The 24,364-nt window shown below is 35.6% G+C and overlaps 1 protein-coding gene across 11 annotated transcripts in view; it reads right to left on the bottom strand.

Annotated features, from left to right (window-relative positions):
* Positions 1-24,364, bottom strand: part of HCFC2 (host cell factor C2) — a 60,979-nt gene that overhangs the window by 36,023 nt on the left and 592 nt on the right. For 7 of the 11 annotated variants that reach the window (XR_003680135.2, XM_055085269.1, XM_028490516.2 and 4 more), the window contains exons 2-10: positions 23,192-23,340; positions 21,574-21,734; positions 12,474-12,682; positions 11,645-11,729; positions 9,753-9,859; positions 9,462-9,650; positions 6,048-6,290; positions 4,272-4,439; positions 3,685-3,737 (exon numbers count right to left, since the gene is read on the bottom strand). Coding sequence is in view for 10 of the 11 variants with exons in the window: in XM_055085269.1 (XP_054941244.1) it covers positions 3,685-3,737; positions 4,272-4,439; positions 6,048-6,290; positions 9,462-9,650; positions 9,753-9,859; positions 11,645-11,729; positions 12,474-12,682; positions 21,574-21,734; positions 23,192-23,340 (1,364 nt within the window). In the remaining variant the exon portion in view is untranslated. Of the gene's footprint in view, positions 1-3,684; positions 3,738-4,271; positions 4,440-5,069; positions 5,117-6,047; positions 6,291-9,461; positions 9,651-9,752; positions 9,860-10,711; positions 11,585-11,644; positions 11,730-12,473; positions 12,683-21,573; positions 21,735-23,191; positions 23,341-24,364 lie in introns of those variants that run through there. The other 4 variants (XM_007120833.3, XM_028490517.1, XM_028490514.1 and 1 more) reach the window with 3 other exon arrangements.

Genomic DNA, 24,364 nt, shown 5'->3' with positions numbered 1-24,364 from the left:
AAAAGGGACCTAATTAAACTTAAAAGCTTTTGCACAGCAAAGGAAACCATAAACAAGACGAAAAGACAACCCTCAGAATGGGAGAAAATATTTTCCAACTAAGCAACTGACAAAGGATTAATCTCCACAATATACATGCAGCTCATGTAGCTCAATATCAAAAAACCAAACAACCCAATCCAAAAATGGGCAGAAGACCTAAATAGACATTTCTCCAAAGAAGATATACAGATTGCCAACAAACACATGAAAGGATGCTCAACATCACTAATCATTAGAGAAATGCAAATCAAAACTACAATGAGGTATCACCTCACACCGGTCAGAATGGCCATCATCAAAAAATCTACAAACAATAAATGCTGGAGAGGGTGTGAAGAAAAGGGAACCCTCTTGCACTGTTGGTGGTAATATTAACTGATACAGCCACTATGGAGAACAGTATGGAGGTTCCTTAAAAAACTAAAAATAGAACTACCATACAACCCAGCAATTCTACTACTGGGCATATACCCTGAGAAAACTATAATTCAAAAACAGTCATGGACCAAAATGTTCATTGCAGCACTATTTACAATAGCCAGGACATGGAAGCAACCTAAGTGTCCATCAACAGATGAATGGATAAAGAAGATGTGGCACATATATACAATGGGATGTTATTCAGCCATAAAAAGAAACAAAATTGAGTTATTTGTAGTGAGGTGGATGGAGCTAGAGTCTGTCATACAGAGTGAAGTAAGTCAGAAAGAGAAAAACAAATACTGTATGCTAACACATATATACGGAATCTAAAAAAAAAAAAGGTTCTGAAGAATCTAGGGGCAGGACTGGAATAAAGACGCAGACGTAGAGAACGGACTTGTGGACATGGGGAGGGGGAAGGGTAAGCTGAGATGAAGTGAGAGAGTGGAATTGACATATATACACTACCAAATGTAAAACAGATAGCTAGTGGGAAGCAGCTGCATAGCACAGGGAGATCAGCTCAGTGCTTTGTGACCACCTAGAGGGGTGGGATAGGGACAGTGGGAGGGAGACACAAGAGGGAGGGGATACGGGGATATATGTATATGTATAGCTGATTCACTTTGTTATACAGCAGCAACTAACACAACAATGTAAAGCAATTATACTCCAGTAAAGATGTTAAAGAAAAAAAAAAAAGAAGTGGCCCAAGAAAGATCCGTTGTCCCTTCCACCATGTGAGGATACAGGGTTTGCAGGTTGCAGTCTGCAACCCTAAAGAGGTTCCTCACCAGAACTCTACCATGCAGGCACCCTGATCTCAGACTTCCAGCCTCCAGAAATGCAGGAAATAAATTTCTATTGTTTATAAGCCACCTAGGCTATGGTGTTTTGTTATAGCAGGCCAAATGGACTAAGACATCTTCCAAGCTCATTTTTAATGCCTCACTTAAACATGAAAGGGTAGCCAAGCATCACCAGACATTTGATAACAGCCTCTAACATGGAAGTCCAAGACCAAAACAAATTATTTTAAAAGGAGCTTGAAAAAAAGAAATAATACTGAGAGCAGAATATAACTCCATTTTTTTTAAAAAAGCATAATTCTTGAAGAGATAAGGGAAAATATTACATTCATGAAGCAAAAATAAAATGTCATAAAAGAAATAAAGAATAAGAGCAGGCTTTTAGAGATTAAATATGTGGTTGAATATATTTAAAAATTGCATAGAAGATTTATAATATAAATGAAGAAACTTTTCAGAAAGCAGAACAGAGGAAAGATAGAAAATAGAAAATAAAAAGTAAAATCAGAGGATTAGTTCAGGAGGACCATCATTCAATTAACAGGAGTTTCCAAAAAAGAGAAAGAGAATGTGGAAGGAGGAAATAATCAGTAATGAAAGCCATGAGTTTCCAGAATGATGTGGCCCACTGACTGCACAGCACAGTGAATGAAGCAAAGACACACACTCGAAGGTACGTCACTGTTGAAATTTCAGAGAACTGGGGATTAAAACAAAAAAAATTAGGTCACATATAAACGATCAGGAATCCAAGTGGCAACAGACTTCTTAACAGCAACACTGAATGCTAAAAGACAGTAGGAAAATGCCTTTGCATTTCTAAGGAAAACATTTCCAATATAGAATTCTATAACACAGCCAAGCTACCAATCAAATATGAACAGAGAAAAGGCATTTTCACATACGTAAGATATCAAAAAGTTTACCTTTCATAAACCCTTTCTCAGGAAACTACTGGAGAACACCAAGAAAAAGAATGAAATGAGACCAAGAAACATGGACTCTAACACAGACAACAGGTAAAAGAAACTTCCAATATGAAACAAATGGAAGTTCTAATCTGACAGCTGAGTAGCAGACTTAGAGAAGAATTAGTACAGTCTAGAGCATCAAGACAGAGGCCCTGGGAGGAATGGTTCCGGGGGCAGCGGGTGGTGAAGAAAGAAAAAAGAGACTACCTTATATGTCTGAATATTTTGAGAGGAGTTTTATTATTTTATTGGAGAATCTGAGTATTAATTAATGATAGGCAAGAAGAAAACCAAGCAAATGAAAAAGTGAGGCAGTTGATGATGCCAAGAAAAACAAAAAATTACATGAAGAAGGAACAAGGCTCACAGCACACTACATGGCTCACCTATGAATATGTCATCATCACAATGTAAATATCAAATAATGCTTCAACTAAAAATATTTAAAGTATGTGGGAAGAGGAAGGGGAGGAAATGGCAATATTTTAAGAGATCATAAAATCTTCATCTTCCATTACTAAAGACAATTGACCTAAAACTAGAAAGTCAAGAAGTGGCAGCACAAGGATTTTATTTAAAAGCACAAAGGTAGGGCTTCCCTGGTGGCCCAGTGGTTGAGAGTCCACCTGCCGATGCAGGGGACGCGGGTTCGTGCCCCGGTCCGGGAGGATCCCACATGGCGCGGAGCGGCTGGGCCCGTGGGCCATGGCCGCTGAGCCTGCGCGTCCGGAGCCTGTGCTCCGCAACGGGAGAGGCCGCAGCAGTGAGAGGCCCGCGTAATGCAAAAAAAAAATAATAATAATTTTAAATAAATAAATAAATAAATAAAAGCGCAAAGGTAGATACCAGAAGAGAGCTAAAATATTTGAAAGTAGTTGTTTCTAGAGGCAGGATCAAGGGCAAGTAAGAGCAGAGCAGGAAACTATTGCTATTCATTATAAACCTTGTAGTTTAAAATTTAAAATTTAAAAAAAACAAAAACCAAAACCAAACATATATATACACATATATATAAATATATATACATATATACACACATATATATACACATATATATACATATATATGTGTATATATATGTATATATATATATATGCTTATGTATGTGTTTGTATGTTTGTATTAGCCTCTGATACTATGTGTAATGAGACTTCAATCTTTTGGCTAGGGGTTCTTAATTCAGGCTACTGTCACAATGATATACGGAGCTTTCCTTAAAAACAGAGTTACCTGGGCATCATTTTAAGATTCTGCTCACTAGATCTGGGGAAAGGCATGGGAATCTGTGTTTATTTGCTTGTTTTTTAATCTCAGAGGTGATTGTGATGTGCAGCCATGGTTGAGAACCCCTGTCCTAGGGTAATATGCTAAAAATATTAATAAAAATTGGGACTGTAACCATAAACATTCATTTACTGTTATAAATTTTTTCAACTTACACTGTTAGGAATGATGCTATTACTGCCTTGTCTGTGTGGGTCCATCCTGACTCCTGTAGGAATGGGAAAGTTCAGACTGATATTCTCTAAATTAGCTTCAAGAAAATACATTACAATCAAATATTTTTTAAAGTTACATATTAAAGTTTTAAAAAGTAGTATATTTATCAAAGTTTACCTGTTTTCTTAATAGTCTGCTTAAAAGTTGACTGAAATCCTTTTTGGAAGAACATGTAAAATTAAATTTGCTTTTACTTACAAGTGCCTATTAGTTAAAAATACTTTTGAAAGAAGCTGAAATATTTATGAAAACTATTAAAACCATCTCCTGAAGTCAAGTAGCATGTCAGATTAAGGAAGTACATCAAAATGAACTACAGAAAAAAACATTCTACCCTACATGTCTATGTGTTCTACTACATCATAATGGTAATACAGTCAAGTTTCAGAGTTGAAACATATTTTTCAGGCAGGAAACATCATAGAATAAAATTTCTTAAACCAGGTCTAATCACAGGCTTTTCTACATTATCCTTTTTTCGTGAAGCATATAAGCATACACGCTTTAAGTGTGAAAAGTATGTTACCTTGCATATTTGGTGTTGCTGAAGAATCTGATGACACAGCTTGGTACGGCAAGTCTGTATTCAACTGCAAAAGATAGCCTTCAACTGTAGGCACTTCATCCCATTTGACATGAAAAGAGTTGGTAGTGGCTTTGATCAGTTGTACTTGTGATGGTGCCGGTGGTTTCTCTAAAGAACAATATTGGTATTATGTATTAAAGTTTCAAATCTATCAATAGTTTGCCTATATAGCTTGTGGACCTGGAGTTCTGAAAACATCAGCAATGAACATTTCATCTGTTTACTAAGAGGAAAAAATTTGCTCAGATAAACATAGCTATAGTAGGTCAAATGAAAATAATCTGGAGTTCTGATTTTATTTATTTATCTAATTCCTTATACGAATAAATCTATAAACAAAATAATTTAGTTCCAAGCTGAGTCATCAAATTTTAAAAAATATATTTAATTCTAGAAGCGGGGGGAAAAACCAAGTACTTTATAGTTACAGCTATGCTATTCTACCTTCTTTGTAAGTTTTTAATGTTATGACCCAATTTTGAGCCAACAGCATACATGTTAGAAATACTGCTAATGTTAGCAAAAATGATCTGGACAGGATATTTTGGAAAAACTTCTTTGAAGTAACTTCTTTGAAGTTAATACCTTCTTATCAAAACTTGTACTAACCAAAACATGTAATTATTTTGGCATAAAATATTACCAACATTTCTAAAACAATAACAATCATAGACTATTAGAACTGGAAAAAAGGACCTAAGATTATTTCTACAATATCCCTGTCTTCTTTTTGTTTACCTGTGAAATTAGAGAACTCACAAATCCCAAGGCAGTACACTCCATCTCTGGACAGTTATATAAGAAAACGTATTTTTCTAGTGAGTTGAAATCTATACACTATTATTTAATCTTTACAGAACAAGTCTAATATCTATCTCTTTGTATCTTTTAGAGTAGGGGTCAGCAAACTATGGCTCATGGGCCAGATCCAGTCTGCGCCTATTTTTGTAAATAAAGTTTCACTGAAATATAGCTATGCTCCTTTGTTTAGGTATTGTCTATGACTCCTTTTATGCTACAACCGTAGAGGTGAGTAGGTGTAACAGAGACCTTATGGCCCACAAAGCTTAAAATATTTACTCTCTGGGTCTTTACAAAAACAGTCTAATGACCCTGTTTTAGAGGATAATTAAGCCTAGTTCCTCCAACTATTCCCATGTAAATTCCTCCACGATCCTATTCACAATCCAGTTTATTTATGTTTTTCAAAGTAAGGCAACCCATACCTGAACAAAAGCAGAGAATAAGAAGACAAGTCCAGGAGGTACACCACCCACATAACAGAAGTTACATGAAGAAAAATACAGAAGGGTGTAAATCAGTGAAATAAACTGAGAATTTCCACAACTGAAGAACATGAGTTTCCAGACTGAAAGGGCCCACTGAGTACTCAACACAGGGATTAAAAATAGACACACAACAAGACACATCATCATAAAATTTAAGAATGGTAGAGACAAAGAAAAAATCCTAAAAGCTATCAGTGGAAAGGTCACATTTAAAAGGACCAAAAATCAGAAGTGGTTTAGATTCTCAACAAAAACACTTGAAGTTTGAATATAACAACTTTCAAAAAAATTTTTTCCCAGCTTTCAAAATTCTGAAGGATAATGACTTCCAATATAGAATTCTATTTCCGCTCAAACTGCCAATTCAGTAGGAAGGAAGACTGAACTTATTTTCAAACAATGCAAGATCTCAAAATAAATTTATCACCTATGCACCCTTTTCCTGGGATGTGTTCTACAAAAATGAGAATGTAAACTAACAAAGGGAAAAATATGAGATCCAGGAAACAAGGAATCCAGCACAGGTGAGACGCAAAAGATATCCCCAGAAAGATGATGAAGGGAGACTCCAAGATGATAGGTGTGCTCAATTTGTGGAAGGCAATCATCCCAGATTGGAGGAGGAGAAATTTCTTCAAGATGAGGAAATTTGATAGAATATCTGATGCATCTAACCATAATGAGAGAAGATTTAAACAAATGAGAGCATAGATTGAATTAGTAGTAAATACATACAAATCTAAAACAAAGTGACCATTACTAATCGATGGCAAACAAAAAATATTCACAATATTCTACATAGCTCACCTGTGAATAGCATTTATATGGTTATAATGTAAACACTGAACACTCATCTAACAAAATTATGGTGTAATCAATCACACTCAGAGAGTAGGGGTTAGGGAAGGTACATAGGAGAGAGGTGAGGAGTGGTGGGAAGAAGAGAGAAATCCTTAACTTCCACGGTAGAAAGTGAGCATATTATGCCTAAACTGAAAAAAATAAAATAAAAGTAAAAGTAACATATTCATGTTATATGGAGAATTGGAAGTAAATACCATGAGAACTAACAGAGCTGAAAGCACATGCTTGTGAAGCAAGGAAAATAGGAGGAAAATGTGAGCAAAAGACTGCTATTTTTCATAAAAAACCCTTATGGAAGTATATTAATCTTTATATGAACTCAAATGCACTCAAATGCACAAAACTTAACTAAAAGTGAAGAAAGGCAAGATGAAGAACCCTACCCCCCTCCCCTGCCCAAACTGAGGCCAAGTTATCACAAGGAAAAGCAAAATCTAAATTTTGCCTTTATAATAGTGGCCATGATTACTTTTAGATAGATATTCCTGTCCACAGCCTTTTATGGAAAGGTTTATGGAAAAACTGGCCATTCAGAGACAATGATTTTTAATCTTTTAAAAGTCACAGATCTCTTATAGCATCTGGTTAAAGTGACGTATTTGCTACTGAGAAAAATTTATATGTGCACATTTTTCTTCTAATCTCAGAGACTGATTAGAAGCTTATCCTTGGACTTCAGCTCATAATTCTCAATTTCAAAGATGAATCAGTAAGTTTACTTTTCTATATTTTTTCCTACTTGCTAGTATGTACTTCTTGCATAGAAAGCATTTAGTCTCCAACTTAATTGTTCCATTTATTACTTTTCAAGTATCTTAATTTTAAAATTAAACTTTCTACGTTATAAAAGCAATGCATACTACTGTAGAAAATATAGATAAGAGAGAAAACCTTTTAAAAAAATGTATAATCTCACCTCTTAGATAATACTTTGGTACACAGTGTATCCTTCCAGATTTTTCTGTTTATACACTTAAAAGAAAAACTGGAATCACAGGTATGTTTTATAATCTGCTTTTCTCATAAAACAACACATACTACGTCTTCAGATCTGATTTCTCTACTGGCTTCCAGACTTCTCTATTCCCTCAATTGCCTACTTGATCTCCTTATTTCAAACTTAGCAGGGTTTAAATGGAACTTTTCATTTTCTCCACAGAAGCCTGTTTTCTCCACAATTTTCCCATCTCAGTAAATGGAAATACCACCAAATTATTCAAGCTAAAAACTTCACCCTTCTTTCCTCTCTTTCTGTCATCTGCCATACCCAATTCATCAGTCGGTTCTGTCAACAAGAACTCCAAAATACGTCCTGAATTTATCCATTTCTCCCCATCTCCACTGTCACCACTAGAGTTGAAGACGTCTTTGACTACTGCAAAAGCCACCTTTTGTCTTGGTGTGTGTACTTTTGCTCCCTTCAATTTAGTTTCCACACAAGTGCAGTGACCATTCCAAGATGTACACATCTCTCCTTCAAACTAATAAATAACCTACCATGTATTTTAAAAAAATTTAATCTCTACCATGGTGTTCCAGGTCCTACATGATCTGTCCCATGATCACCACTCTAATCTCCATTCCTATACTCTCTTTTACTCAGCTCAAATCTGTTGCCAAACATGCCAAGTATTCCCACCTCAGGGCCCTCATACTTGCTTTTCATTCTTCCCGTAGTGTCCCCACACCCCACACCCCACCTCCAAACGGGCTTTGTACACGGGGAGCACCTTCTCGTCACTTGGACTACACCTCGAATGCCATGTCACCCTTTCCCTGCTACCCATTCTGAAGTAGCCCCCCCCCACCTCGTTCCTGGTGCCTCTCATCACTGCCTCACTGTTCTGTCTCACTGTGTGCACATGCTTACCCAAAACTAAACTTATTTTGTTGCTTTGTTTGATTATAGCCCATCATCCTCCTGCCCTCACGCTCTCTTAGAATGTAAGTTCTTTGACAGTAGGGATATTATCAGTCTTATTCAATACTGTATTCTCAGCATTTGGAAAAATTCCTCTACACAGCTGTCAACCAATAAATATTTATTGAAAAATGGACATGAGTTCCATATTAAAAAATGTTTTTGGTGTTATAAAACTTTAAAAAAAATCTTTTTATTTTGGAATAATTTCAGACTTGACAGAAGAATTGCAGAGTTCCCATATACCCTTTACTCAGTATCCCCTAATGCTAATACATTTGTTAAAACTAAGAAATTAACATTGGAGTAACACTATATATTAACTAAACTACGGACTATTCAGATTTCACCAGTTTTTCAATTAATGGTTTTTGTTCTAGGATTTAATCTAGGGTATCACCTTACATTTAGTCATCACATCTCCTTAGTCTCCTCCAATCTGTGACAATTTCTCAGTCTTTCCTTGCTTTTCATCACTTTGAAACTTTTGAAGAGTACTATTCACATATTCTGCAAAATATCTAGAATGTCCCTCAATTTGGGTTTGTCTGATATGTTCTCATATTTAGAATGGTGTTACGCATTTTGGGGAAACGTACCACAGAGGTGAAGTTTCTTCTTATCACATGATATGGGAGGTGGGGGTAAATGATATCAACATGACTTATCACTAGAGATACTGACCTTGATTACTTAAGATGATGTTTGCCAGGTTTCTACACTGCAAAGCTACTACTTTTCCCTTTCCGTACCCTATTCTTTGGAAGGGAGTCACTAAATCCATTCTAAACTCAAGGAGAGGGAAATTAAGAAATTCCCCTATAACGGGAAGTATCTATATATAACATTTCTTCCATTCATTTTCAATTATTGGGTTGGCCAAAAAGTTCATTTGGGCTTTTCATAAGCACTTATGGAAAACCTGAATGAACTTTTTGGCCAACCCAACATGAAAGAGAGAGGCAGTGGCTTTGCAGTAAGTCTCAAAAGACAGACATCATTTGATTATTTATTTATCTAAAGGAAAAACTGTATTTGTTAAATACTCTTACCTACCAGTATCAAGATACCAAAGATCCTTGCAGCAAACTTGACTATTCAGTGCTTTTTTGTAGCCATCTCTTCCACTCCAAAAATATAATCGAGTGCCAATTGCAACAGCACAGTGTCCAGCTCTTGGTCTTGGTCTTGAATTTTTTTTATCTTCTTGAGAATCTGATACTAGGGTGGTCCATTCTGCTGTATCTAAAGACAAATATCCATGACTAATCTACTTTTCTTAAATGACAAAATAACAAAAGTTATCTTATTAATAAACTTTATTTTAATAACTCTTAAAAGGCTCACCAAGATTTAAGTAAGAAAATGAACTGGTACATCTCCATTCACAATCATGCGGTGAAGTCTCAATATTTTCCCCCTTATGTGGAACCCATCCACCAAAGATGTACATCCTGAACAACAAAAAAAGAAAACATAAAGTAGCTGGTTTTTTTCCGAAAGCTTTAATTTTATTTTTTAGATTTAAAATGCTAAGAATAGACAAATTTCTTTTTTCTTGACTCAAAGCTTCAGGACTAATAAATCACTTATCACTGTCAAGGTAATGGAAATACGATAGTGAATAAAGTGGTCTTCTTTCAAGAGTTTATAATTTTATGAAGCAATACAGAATCAAAATTATTTCTCTCTGGCAAGTTATTTAAAGTGGGAAATATTTCAGTTATAATACATTTGAAAATCAATATTGTATGCAATATACTAAGGGTTACCTCAGCCAGAAGGACACTCAAATGATCTATGACATCCAAAGTTAAATTTAGAATTGTATGTGTATAGTAACCAAAAAGAATTAAGTTTCATATAACTTTGGTCACTGATATCATCAAATAAAAAACATTAGACTATGATCCTCAGGGCCCTAAGGGTTCTCGAGACATGCCCGATGGCTGCTGAAGAAGAAAGGCTCATCAGGAAGAGCTTAGGACATGTAGCCTCATGTCAATCAGAGAAGCTCTATTTTTTTAAAATCTATTTTATATATTAGAGTTCCAATGGAAAAACCACATGTTATAAAAGGGTTCTGCTGTTTAAAAAAAATGAATATCTTACTAGATTTTGTTTATGGCTATTTTTTAAGAAGAACTAATGAGGTTCTAAATTACAACTAGTTGTTTCCTAAAACATTACTTTTAAGGTAAAGTCCCTATACAGGTAAATACTTACTTAAATTCTATTTAAACAATATTCCTAATTCTGGCCTAATGTTGCACAAAAAAGAGAACTTGTTGATAGTAACAGCTAACCTTTATGGAGTGCTCTCTATGTAGCAGGCACTGTTTGAAGCGTTTTATATGCATTAATTCACTCAATCCTCATGACAGCCTTGTGAAGGAGGTTTTACAATTATCCACTTTTTACTTTTTTTTTTTTTTTTTTGCAGTACGCGGGCCTCTCACTGTTGCGGCCTCTCCCATTGCGGAGCACAGGCTCCGGACGCGCAGGTTCAGCGGCCGTGGCTCACGGGCCCAGCCGCTCCGCGGCATGTGGGATCTTCCCGGACCGGGGCACGAACCCATGTCCCCTGCATCGGCAGGCGGACTCTCAACCACTGCGTCACCAGGGAAGCCCAATTATCCACATTTTATACTTGAGGAAATTGAGGTACAGATAAAGTTTCCTTTCCCCAGAACAGATAGGACAAGTATCAAAGCTCAGACCTGAATTCGGGCAATCTGGTTACAAGTCCACATTCTATCCATAACACCATCCAAAATATAATCACTGAGCATAGACACTGAATACATACCCGGGTACAAATCAATATGTAAAAAATATGTAAAATATGTAAAAAGAAACAGTGAGTTAGGTGTGTCAAATCTGTTGATGGAGGACCGATCAGTTTGACAATACTCTACCTTACACTTATGTAATACCTACTCTGTGCATGATATTGTAAGGAATGTAAAGAAGTAAAAGAGACAGCATGACAAGAAAATGGTGAGTATTTTGGCTCTTATGGGCATACTACTTTATGCCCAGTAAAGTAAACACTTACTTTATGCACAGTAAGTATTTTAGCTCCTGTGGGCATATTACTTTATCTTCACCAAGCACAATCAAACATTATTAAATCATTTTCAAGAAACTAGCAGCATCACTCTTCTTTGTACCTATCTTTTTTAAGTTTGTTAAAAAGAAAAAAAAAAGAAAGACTAAAAAACAGAAAAACACCATACTTATTTCCTATAACACTGGCTGTATGAAGGCTTCGTGGAAGTGGCACTGTCCCTTTAGTTTCTGGTTTTGACCATGACATAGTTTCTAAAAGTAAAAATAAGTACATTAGCAACTTAATCTAATAATAGCAAATTACTTCAACTTGCAGAATTTAAAAAAAAAAAGGACTTACAAAAATGAAGCAAAGGGTTTCAAAACCATTACTTGAATTTCATCTTAAAATAAACATTTCCAGCTGACAAAAATTGCCAATCACAGAAATCTATTTACACTTGAATGTTAGTATTTGTAATGGAGAGGTGTATTTAGGGTGCTACCAATTTTGAATTAAAACCAGATTAAGGATTTTAACATCTTAAGTAAGAGCATATTGTGTAGAAGACACTCAGAAGTGGGAGCGCACATACCCTCCAAATATTCATTCCTATGATCCCTTAAAATAGCTATGCAAGGAGGTTTTTCACTGACCAGCAGTAACATTACTAATGCCACATTTCCTGTAGACAGAGTAACCACATAAATTCAATCATCCTCAACTAGGACATCTCACAGAGTGAAAGGGGTACTATTGATAATTACGTGGGACAATAAGCATAAACCAGGACCATCCAAGGCAAACCAGAATATATGGTGACCTGACTTATAGGGAGCCCAGGAGAGTTACTGTCATAAATCAAATATTCATTTGGTCAACTTGACTGATCAGCAATCACTCATATCAAGTACAACTCAATAAAAACTGTAATCAAAAATATTTTTCAAAGCAATTTTTATATTTGCCTTTATCAATCATAATGAATTCCTGAGCCTGAATGAACTTAAGCTTACCTAAGTCAAGTTGCCATAGGTCATCAAGGCGAGCACCACACATTCCACCAAAAACATACATTTTAGGACTTCCAGAATCTCTTCTGCAATATATAACTGCTGTGTGGGATTCTCTTGGAGAAGGCACAATCCCTTTAGTCACTGGAATGCTCCAACCCACAACACCAGAACCATGCTGTAGCTCCAACTCATAGAAATCATTTAAATATCTAGGATATAATGAAAGAAATTAAAACATTAACATGATATACACTTTTTATTTGCTTTTTTATTTCTATTTATAAAAATAATATATGCTTATTCATATAATACAGAAAGCCATTAGAAGAGCAGAAACCCCATAACTCATTCATTCAACATGTATTTATCAAACACTACTATGTACCAGGCACTCTTGTGGGGATCAGTAGTGAACAGAAGAGATTAAAAAAATTCCTGCCATCATTTAGCCAGCACTCTTGTCCATGACAATACCGTGACGGTTTCAAAACATAGCTGCAAAATTCCCTGACACTCTTCCCATGAGGAGGTAGGGTCTATGTCCCCTCCCCTTGGTGCTAGGCAGGTTGTGACTGCTTCGACTAATAGAGTGTGGTGAAATGACACTATGTGACTTCTGGGGCTCAGTCACAGAAGGCCAATGCAGCTTCACTATAGAACACTTGCACTTGGAATCCTGAACCTCCATGAAAGTCCAACTGTCACAAAACCACCATCTGGAGAGGACACAAGTAGGCACGCAGGATGACAGTCCCAGTTGAGTTCATCCTTCAGCCATCTCAGCTGAGGCATCAGACATGGCAGTGACCACTGAAGCCTTGCCATCTGAGGGCCTAGTCATCACTGCTGTGTCCTGTATGAATTCTCAATGTACAGAATCCATGAGCACAATAAAATGGTTGCTATTTTGTATCACTAACTTTTGGGGCAGTTTATTACATGGTACTAGATAACCAGAACAATCACTATTGACAATAATTAGTAAATACTCTTTCAGACCTCTCTCCCTCTGGATACCCACATATGTATAAGCAAGATATACTACAAATGTTGCTTTGCAACTTTTTTTCTTTTAAAATTTTCACTCTATAATGTCATAGCAATGTCCTATTATTCATATAATACAGAAAGCCATTAGAAGAGCAGAAACCCCATAACTCATTCATTCAACATGTATTTATCAAACACTACTATGTACCAGGCACTCTTGTGGGGATCAGTAGTGAACAGAAGAGATTAAAAAAATTCCTGCCATCATTTAGCCAGCACTCTTGTCCTACATAGCTTTTTTGCTCTAGAAATTGGCATGAAACTTCTCATCTATGACATGATGTTTTCAATGTTTTGAGCAAAGTGACATTTTTAAGAATCTATCTCTCAATAAATTGAGTAATCAAATTATTACTCAAGTATGAAGGCAAAATTAAATATTTTAGAACATATAAAACTGCAAAGTTTAGCCATATAATTGTTTTGTGAAAAAATGATGCTAGATCATCCAGGAAAAATAAAAAGAAATCCAAGAAAGAATACACTGAGTAAAAGAAATGGATGTGCAAAGAAACTAGTAATTTATAATTAAATTTAAATTGATGTTGATAACCGTGGTTGTGAGGTCTAAATAATCACTGGGAAAGGCTGGCCAAAAAATTAATTTCTTAACATTATTGTAGTCTGGAATAAGATTCACGACTCTACGAAACATATGTAAAAAGGGAGTAAGCAAAAAAAGGCTAAAGAAAAAGATAGTAATCTATTTCCAAAGAGGACAAGGCATCTTCAGTTTAAATGTGTGTGATGATTTCCAAGCAACTAAGGGAAGCACAGAATTAGCATGTATAATTTTCAAATCATTAGAAGGAAAGAAAGAATCAAAGAAAAACAATAAATCAAGAAAAAGGAAGGAGAAGGAAAAAAAGCAAAGCATAGTCTATGGAAATAAGATGGTTAGGGAAAAAAAAACTATAAACAATGTCAAAAGGGAAGAGAAAAACTGAAAACAAATTTAGTAAACATCACAGAATTTTTTTAATATAAAGAGCTCCTATGAAATCAAGATAATGACCAATCACACAATAGACATAGGTAAAAGGATATAAACAGGCAGTTCACAGAACAGGAAATAAAAATTATACAAATATAAACACACATACACAAATATTCAACCTCATCACAATTTTTACAAACCTAGCAAAGGCAGGGAAAGGGGTGTGGAGAAGCAACAACAAGCAGAGTAGATGGAAGACATAAAATTACAAGGGCAGGAAAAAACTTCCTTATTTTAAGACAAAGTCTCTTGGAGATAGGGAGTATGCAGGGGAAACAAAAGAACCCCAAATCCAACTATAAGCTATTAATAGCAGGATGATATTAAAACTATTTAACAACTGATATGGCATAGAGTTAAACAGATCAGAAAGAATCCCAGCCAGTATGCTATACCAGTGCATACTAGTTAACTGTTAGTCCTATTTACATAGATAAGTCCATAACAAAATAATACACCCAGGTTGAAATTATATATGTAAGGAACAAAAACACAAATTCACAATCACACTGGGAGATTTTAACATGCCATTCAGAAGTTATGACCTACACCCACAGAATAAAAAAGCTTTGAATAATAATTTAAAACATTTATTTAATAAAGAACCTTTTAGCCAAACAGTCAAGAACTTACAATCTTTATGAAGAACTATGGAATAATTACAAGAAATGACTGTGAAATAGACCACAAAAACAATCACTAAAAAGGAGAAATCCTATAGACCACATTTTTTTAACCTCAATATAATAAAACTAGATATGAGCAACAATAACAAAACTTTCCATTTTGAAATTTTTCTTTTTTTTTCTTTTTTTTGGCCATACCACTCGGCTTGTAGGAACTTAGTTCCCCAACCAGGGATCGAACCCAGGTCCACGGCAGTGAAAGCCCAAGTCTTAACCACTGGACCACCAGAGAATTCCTCCATTTGGAAAACTTTAAAAATTATGCTCAACATCCATTTTTTGGTTAAAAAGGAAGAAAAAATGAATTAGCAAACTATAGATTTAAGAAAACTTCCTTATATATATGCAATCTAAAAAATACAACAAACTAGTAAATGTAACAAAAAAGAACCAGACTCACAGATATAGAGAACAAACTAGTGGTTAGCAGTGGAGAGACGGAAGAGGGGAGGGGCAACATAGGGGTAGGGAATTAAGAGGTACAAACTATTAGGTATAAAATAAGCTACAAGGATATACTGCACAACACGGAGAATATAGCCAACATTTTATAATTATAAATGGAGTACAACCTTAAAAAATTGTGAATCACTATACTGTACACCTGTTACTTATGTAATATTATACAACTATACTTCATATATATAACTTTTTTTAAAAACTTCCTTAATCTGATCAAAGGCATCTACTAGAGACCTACAGCAAACATCACAATTAAAGATAGAAAGGTAAATATATTAATGAAACAGAAGAGAGTCTAGAACAAGAGTTCACAAACGTTTTCTGTAAAGAGCTAGATAGTAAATATTTTAAGCTTTGTAGGCCATAAATTCTGTCACAACTACTCAACTCTGCCCTTTTAATATGAAAGCAGCCAGAGACAATATGTAAATGAATGGACATGACTGTGTTCCAATGAAACTTTACTAGCAAAAACAGGCAGCAGGCCAAATTTTGTCTACAGAAAGTAGTTTGTAACCCCTGGTCTAGAGAGTCTAGAAAAAGACCCAATTCTACGAGAATTAAGATATGACAGAGATGGGAGTTCAACACATTGTGGGGGAGGGGGAGAGGCTTATTTAATAAATGGTGGTGGGAGAACTGAAAATTCATTCAGAAGAAAAAGTAAAAAGCCTCACACTAGTCACAGAAATATATTCCAAATGCATTAATATTTTAAACACAAAAACAAAGCTGTGAATGTACTAGAAGAAAATATAGAAAAATTATTTTTATAGTTTTGGGACAAGAGATTCTTCCTAATAAGCATGATACAAACCAGAAAGCCATTAAAAAGTGTATTGTCATATTTGATAAAACAAAAAGGAAAACCCTTAAAAAAGCGGGGGGGAGCAAACAGAAGACTTGGGAAAAAATATTTGGAACATACAAAACAAATTACATAGAGAACTCCTAAGAATCACTAATAAAAAGAAAAACGAAAATCCATGAAAATATGATTAGAAATAATAAATGAGTTCAGCAAGGTCATGGAATACAAGATCAATATACAAAGACCAAATGTATTTCTATATGCTAGCAATGAACAATCCAAAGATGAAATTAAGAAACCAAATCTATTCACGTCATCAAAAAGAATAAAAAGTTAGAAATAAATTTAACAAAATAAGAGCAAGATTTGTACATTGAAACCTCAAAATATTGCTGACTGACAATAAAGAAGATCTAAATAAATGTAGAGACATTCCATGTTCATAGACTGGAAGACTCAATACTAATAAGATAGCAACTGTCCACAAGTTGATCTATATAGTCAACACAATCCCTATCAAAATCCCAGAAGATCTTTTTGCAGAAATTGGCAAGTTGATCCTAAAATTTATACAGAAATGTAAAGGAGTCAGAATAGCTAAAACATTCTTGAAAAAAGAGTAATAAAATTTGAGAACTTTTATCTTCCTATTTCAAAACTTAGTACAAAGCTACAGTAATCCAAACAGTGTGGTACTGGCATAAGGCCAGTGGAACAGAATTGAGAGTCCATAAATAAACCCTTACATTTACAGTCAATTGATTTTCAACAAAGATGCCAAAACAATACAGTGGGAAAAGGATAGTCTTTTCAATGAAAGGTGTTGGGAAAACTGTATATCTACATGTAAAAGAATGAATTTAGACACTTACTTTACCCAGGCATAAAAATTACCTCAAAATGAATCACAGATATAAATGTAAGAGCTGAAACTACAGAACTTTTAGAAGAAAATAGAGAAACGAATCTTCGTAACCTTGAGACAGGCAAAGAGTGCTTAAAAAGGATGCTAAAAGCATGATCCATAAAAGAAAAAAATGGATAAACTGAACTTATCAAAATTAAAATCTTTGTGCTTCAAAAGATACCATTAAGAAAATAAAAAGACAAACTACAGATTGGAAGAAAATATCTGCAAATCACATATTTGATTTTTTAAAAAACAAACCTGTATGCAGAATATATAAAGAACACTTATAATTCAATAATAAGAATACAAGCAACTAAATTTTATTTTTAGATTTATTTTATTGAAATATAGTTGATTTACAATGTTACGTTAATTTCTGCTGTACAGCAAAGTGATTCAGTTATACATATAAATATATACATTCTTTTTCATATTCTTTTCCATTATGGTTTATCACAGGATATGGAATATAGTTCCCTGTGCTATACAGTAGAACCTTGTTGTTTATCCATTCTCTATATAATAGTTTGCATCTGCTAATCTCAAACTCCCAATCCATCCCTCTCCCACACACCCCCCTTGGCAACCACAAGTCTGTTCTCTATGTCTGTGAGTCTCTTTCTGCTTCATAGATAAGTTCATTTGTGTCATATTTTAGATTCCACATATAAGTGATCTCATGTGGTATTTGTCTTTCTCTTTCTGACTTACTTCACTTAGTATGATAATCTCTAAGTCCATCCATGTTGCTGCAAATGGCATTATTTCATTCTTTTTTATGGCTATGTAGTATTCCATTGTATATGTGTACCACATCTTCTTTATCCATTCATCTGTCTTTGGACATTTAGGTTGTTTCCAAGTCTTGGCTACTGTGAATAGTGCGGCTATGAACACAGGCATGCATGTATCTTTTCGAATTATAGTTATTTCCAGATATATGCCCAGGAATGGGACTGCTGGACCATATGACAACTCTATTTTTAGTTTTTTGTGAAACCTCCATACTGTTTTCCATAGTGGCTGCAGCAATTTACATTCCCACCAACAGTGTAGGAGGGTTCCCTTTTCTCCACACCCTCTCCAGCATTTATTATTTGTAGACTTTTTAATGATGGTCATTCTGACTGGTGTGAGGTGGTACCTGATTGCAGTTTTGATTTGCATTTCTCTAATAATTAGCAATGTTCAGCATCTTTTTTTGTGCCTGTTGGTCAAGTGTATCTAACAAATGAACAGAAATTTGAATAGAAATTTCATCAAACAAGATATATGAATGGCTAAAAAGCTCATCAAAAGAAGCTCAACATCACTGGTCATTAGGGAAATGCAAATTAAAACCATAATAAGATACCACCTTATACCCACTAGGTTGGCTACAAAAAAAAAGACAGACGATAACAAGTGTTAGCAAGGATGTGGAAAATTTGGAACACTTATACATTGCTGGTGGGAAGGTAAGATGGTAGTCACTTTGGAAAACAGTTTGGTAGTACTTAAGAAGTTAAATATAAATTTCCCACATGACTCAGCAATTCTATTACTAGGTATCTAATCAAGAGTAATGAATACATGTCCATAGAAAGACCTGTATGCAAATGATCATAACAGCATTATTCACAAAAGCCAAAAACTGGAAACAATCCAAATGTCTACCAACTGATGAACAGATAAACAAAATGTGATATATCAATACAATGGAGTATTATTCAGCAATAAAAAGGAAGAAATATTTGATACATGCTACAACATGGTTGAACCTTAAGAACATTATGCTAAGTGAAAGAAGATAAATGCACAAAAGCACATTTATACGAAATGCTCAGAAAAGGCTAATCTACGGAGACAGAAAGTAGACTGGTAGTTGCCTGGGGATTGGTATGGAAATGGGGACTGACTGCAAATGAATAAGAAGTTTCTTTTGGAGTGATGGAAGTGTTCTAGAACTGGATTGTGGTGATGGTTACACAACACTGTAAATTACTAAAAAGCATTGAATTGTACATATGAAAAGGATGAATTTTATGGTACATAATATATACTTCAACTTTTAAAAATAGAAAAATAAACAAGGACCTGAACAGACAATTTCAAAAAAGTAATTGTAAATATCCAATAAGCATTGTTTTTTGTTTTTTTTTTTGCGGTATGCGGGCCTCCCACTGCTGTGGCCTCTCCCGTTGCGGAGCACAGGCTCCAGACGCGCAGGCCCACGGGCCCAGCCGCTCCGCGGCATATGGGATCTTCCCGGACTGGGGCACGAACCCGTGTCCCCTGCATTGGCAGGCGGACTCTCAACCGCTGCGCCACCAGGGAAGCCCCAATAAGCATTGTTAATCAAGCTCATTCCTAGTTTAAAAATAAATCAAGATAAACCCATGAAATGTATTTCACCAATTATGTTGGCAAAAACTAAGAAGAGTGAGATGATTCAGTATTGCTGAGGGTATAAGGCACTCTCGTACACAGTTATTAGGAGTATAAAATAGTTCCATCTCTTTGGAGGTTGATTCAAGGGTACCTAAACAAACTTAAATGTACCCTTTGACCAATCACCCTCCCCCCCAATTCCATTTATAAGTTATCAATCCTACAAAAATATTTATACATGTGCAAAAACTGTAATAGCAAAATAATGGAAATATCTAAATGTCCATCTGTAGGGGAATGGTTAAATAATTTGCATAATTCAGACTACTTTTCAGCCTTTAAAAAATAGGTCAATCCATATCTACTGCCATGTAAAGATATATTGTTAAAAGTAAAAAACAAACAAACAAAAAACCCAAACAAGTAAACACCCAAAGTCATAAAGAAGAAAGATCTCACTTGTATAAAAAAAATACATGATTGCGTAGAATCAGATTAAGGTTCCCAAGTCCCCTCTCCCAGAAAGTAGAACATGTATCCTTGCATCATCGACTCAGGTCTTGGCCCTACAGCTTGCTCTGACCAATGGAATGTCAACAGAAATGAATGTGCTAGCTTTAATCAAGGTTTTAAAAAGTATCACGTGTATCTAGTTATTCCCTCAAGCAGCATAAACTTGAGAAGCTTACCCTTAACACAACAAAAGCTAATACAATGTGTTACATGAAAAAGGTCCCAAAAGATACACATCAAACTGAATTATGTGTGCTTGCCTATGTTAGGGAACAGTGATGCTATGAGAAAGAACTTCGTATACTTTCTAGTTTCTTGAATTTTACAAGTCTGTATCTAAAAAAAATTTGTTTAATGGAAAAGGAAAAAAAGACATGTGCTAAAAGTATCTGAATTAGTGTGGTGGTATAAATTCTTTTCCTTTTCTCCAGTTTCCAATTTTTCCATGTAGTTTTAGTATATGTTATTTTTTAAAGTCTGGAGGAAAAAAAAAGCTAAGACTCTATTATCAGCCTAATGTAGGTAAAAAGACACATTATAATGGCGATGACAACTACTGATATTGCTGATGGCAACTTGAAAGTCCTTTGAAAATTATTCCAATAATCTTATTTAGCAATCACAATGACACTGAAAGGTAGGTATTTAATCACTCCCATTTCACAGTGAAGGAAAACAGGCTTAGATTACTTCCACTAAAGGACACATACACGGTAAGCAGTGAATCAGAAAACAGCCTTTTGGATTCTAAACCTCCAAATCCTGAATGCTATAATGACCATGTGATCAAAACATTATGCAAAAAGAAAAGAGGCAGTGATTAATTCTGTTTGGAAAAAGGAGGAGAGAATTGGTTCTGAAAGTGGTTCACACTTGCTTGTGTGAACCACTCTTAACAGCTTCCTATGAGAAAAATGGAAATGATAGCCTTCATTTTATATTCAGATTTTTGTCATTAACTCTCAGAGAAATATAATTTGAAAATATCCATTTATTACTTTTCATTATCACTTATGACAACTAAAATTCATTATGGCTCAACATATACAAATAAATTGCCACAAGCAGTTATATTAATATCAATTTAATAAGATGATTTCTGATCAGAAAAGGCACAGTTTTGAAAACAGATATACTCCAGGGACTAAGGAAAACACAAAATGGACACAAATTTGTTCACTGTTAGGTTTAATTGAAAATGGCTAAGCTTCATCACTTTTGATAATTAAAGATGGAAGAAATTAAATGTTCTTAATCTAAATCATAAAATAAACATTTGGTCTGAAAAAGTGTTGGCATACCTGGGAACATTATTGTTTGAATCTTCACTTTCATTTGCCAAGCCACCAAACAAATAGCATTTGTTACCATATAAAGAGAAGCTATGTCCCAGCCGAGGACAAGGAGGTAAACCAGAAGAAGGGGGATACGGTTTCACTTTTTTCCATAACCAACGACTTGCCTAAAAAAGAGCATAAATACTCTCAGACAAAATCAGGAAAGTGCTCCTATATTGTCAATAGTGTAACATCATACCAATACATTTTAATCTGAATCCAATCAGAAGGCTTCAATAAGCTACTTTTGGGACAAATGACAAGTTAACCAGATAACTTCAGGAATTAAATTGAGTGTTCCAATAGAAATTCAGTCTAGTCTTCCACATTCACAGCTTTCCACAATGGCAAACTAAGCTTATAATAATAAACACTAGCAGTTATAAAATATTCTCCAGATGAAAAATTCAACATTATTTATAGCTTTAAGATTAAATGTAACATATGTACTCTCACTTTTTGAAATTAGGTAATCCATGGATGGTATATATTTTAACCTTTAAATAAACATAAAGCTCACTAAAAAAAAATTTTTTTTTCTTGGCTGCCGCATGCCATGCGGGATCTTAGTTCCCCAACCAGGGATCAAACCTGTGCCCCCTGCACTGAAAGTGCGGAGTCTTAACCACTGGACCACCAGGGAAGTCCAACATAAGGATCATTTAACCAACCAAACTCCAAAACTTATTCTCTAGCCATGGATGCTTTCTTTATCTAAAACTTTGAAAAATTTTTAAATGAACTGCTTGTAAATAGGCATAATCCACCTACATCTGCCAACTACCAGATATCCTAATGATCACAGCCCTGGGAATATACAGTTCAGGAATAAAAGTCAGTTAGGGCTGTCACAGAGGGCTCTAGGTCTGGTTTATTAGAGAGTAAAATCTAGAAAGGCTATTTGAAATTGTTACCCCTTTTGTATGTACTGCCAGAAAAGGAGAAAAAAGTGATTATTAGCATGAAGGTAACGATTTCTATAACTAAGGCAGAAGTTTTCAAAAACGTATGCTCTGGAGACCAGCAGGAGCAGGTGGGAACTTAGTAGGAATGCAAATTCTCTACAGAGAATACATTCAGAAACTCTGAGGGCGGGGCCCAGCAATCTGTGTTTTCACAAACCCTCCAGGTGCTTCTGCTGCAGGCTAAAGTTAAAGAAGGACTGCGCTAAGATACAAAAGCTCAAAACATACAACTTGTACAACTGAGGCTAAGTAACAGGTATCTAAATGTTACAAATGTTGCACTGGGTACTTACATTAGAAACTTTGGCTTTAGGACTTCCCTGGTGGTCCAGTGGATAAGACTCTGCGCTCCCAATGCAGGGGACACGGGTTTGATCCCTGGTCAGGGGAACTAAGATCCCACATCCCACATGCCACATGCCACACAGCGTGGGCAAAAAAAAAAGGAAACTTTGGCTTTTCAGTGAAGTGGAAATGAAATGTTTTCTTTGAAGCTATGAAATGTGAAGCTCACACTATTTTAAGCATGTTAATGAAACATTTTGCAATCTTTCAAAGAATTATGAGCAATATCATTAAAATTTCAGGTTGAGATAATAAATTTGAAATACACTTACTTGTAACTCATATAACTCATTGCTGTATCTTCCGTATTCAACCATTCCCCCAAATACTAATATTCTGGTACCATCACAGACAAATCCATGGGCAGCACAGCCTGGAGGGATGTCTCCTCTAACAGCTGGCAGGAACCACTGATTTGTAACTAGTTGCCAAAATAAAATTAAAACCAATTATAATAAACAGTTATCACAAACTATGAGTATGTACTTTTATATGAATCATTTATATCAGTGGTTCTTAATTGGGAATGATTTTGCCCCCCAGGGACAAACAAAAAAATTTCAGTTGTCAGAACTGCAGGAAGAGGGTGTTACTGGCAACTAGTCGGTAGAAGGCTGGGGATATAGGGCAGCCCCTAAAACAAACAAAATTATCCGGTTCAAATGTCAATAGTGCTTTTGTTGAAAACCCTGATCTATATCACTTAATTTCTCAACAAAAACCCTACTTGGGGAGCATCAACCTCTCCATTTTACAAGTGAAAAATCTGACACAGGTTCAGTAACTTTAGCGCTGATCCTTGACCAACTGGCAGAGCAAAATTCAAACCAGGTCTAACTTATTCCACAGCCAAGGTTTTTACAGTCTACCAAACTGTCGACTAACTTTTAAACTATTTTATGCTGGGGTGCCAGGAGGAGGAGAAGGTGAAAAAATAAAGTTTCCCCTACTCCACCATTTTATTAATTTCTAAATGACCACTACGATTAAGTTGTTTGGTCAAAGAAAAGTTATTGATCACGACATAGACCTCAAACTCATTAATTAGCCTTACAGCTTACAGCTTCCTCAGGACTGCTGGCGCATTTACAAGTGGGAAAAATGAAATTCCAACCTCCTTTCTGTTCCACGGAGGTACTCAAAGTCAGGGCCTCCGCGGCCGGGGGCATTTCTGATGTGCAGCGGCGCTGAAGCCGACAATCCTCCCCGAGCGCCGAACGGCTGAGCTGGGACACACACACCCACCCATGCAGACAGGCGCCGGTATCACCCACGAGCCACTTCCCCGCCAGTGAAGAGGACTACCAACGGGGTAAGAATCTTGACTGCCAACTGCCAGGTACGGGGCTGTATTGGGGGTGAAAGTACCAGAAGGCCTCTCGTTTTCCCTCCTCATCTCCCCCATATTCTCTTCCTCCTAAGGCAGGCAGGCAGGCAGGCAGGCA

The sequence above is a fragment of the Physeter macrocephalus genome, chromosome 6 (assembly GCF_002837175.3).
Source record: "Physeter macrocephalus isolate SW-GA chromosome 6, ASM283717v5, whole genome shotgun sequence".
In the NCBI taxonomy this organism is placed as follows: Eukaryota; Metazoa; Chordata; class Mammalia; order Artiodactyla; family Physeteridae; genus Physeter; species Physeter macrocephalus.
This window is presented reverse-complemented; position numbering and strand designations above follow the sequence as displayed.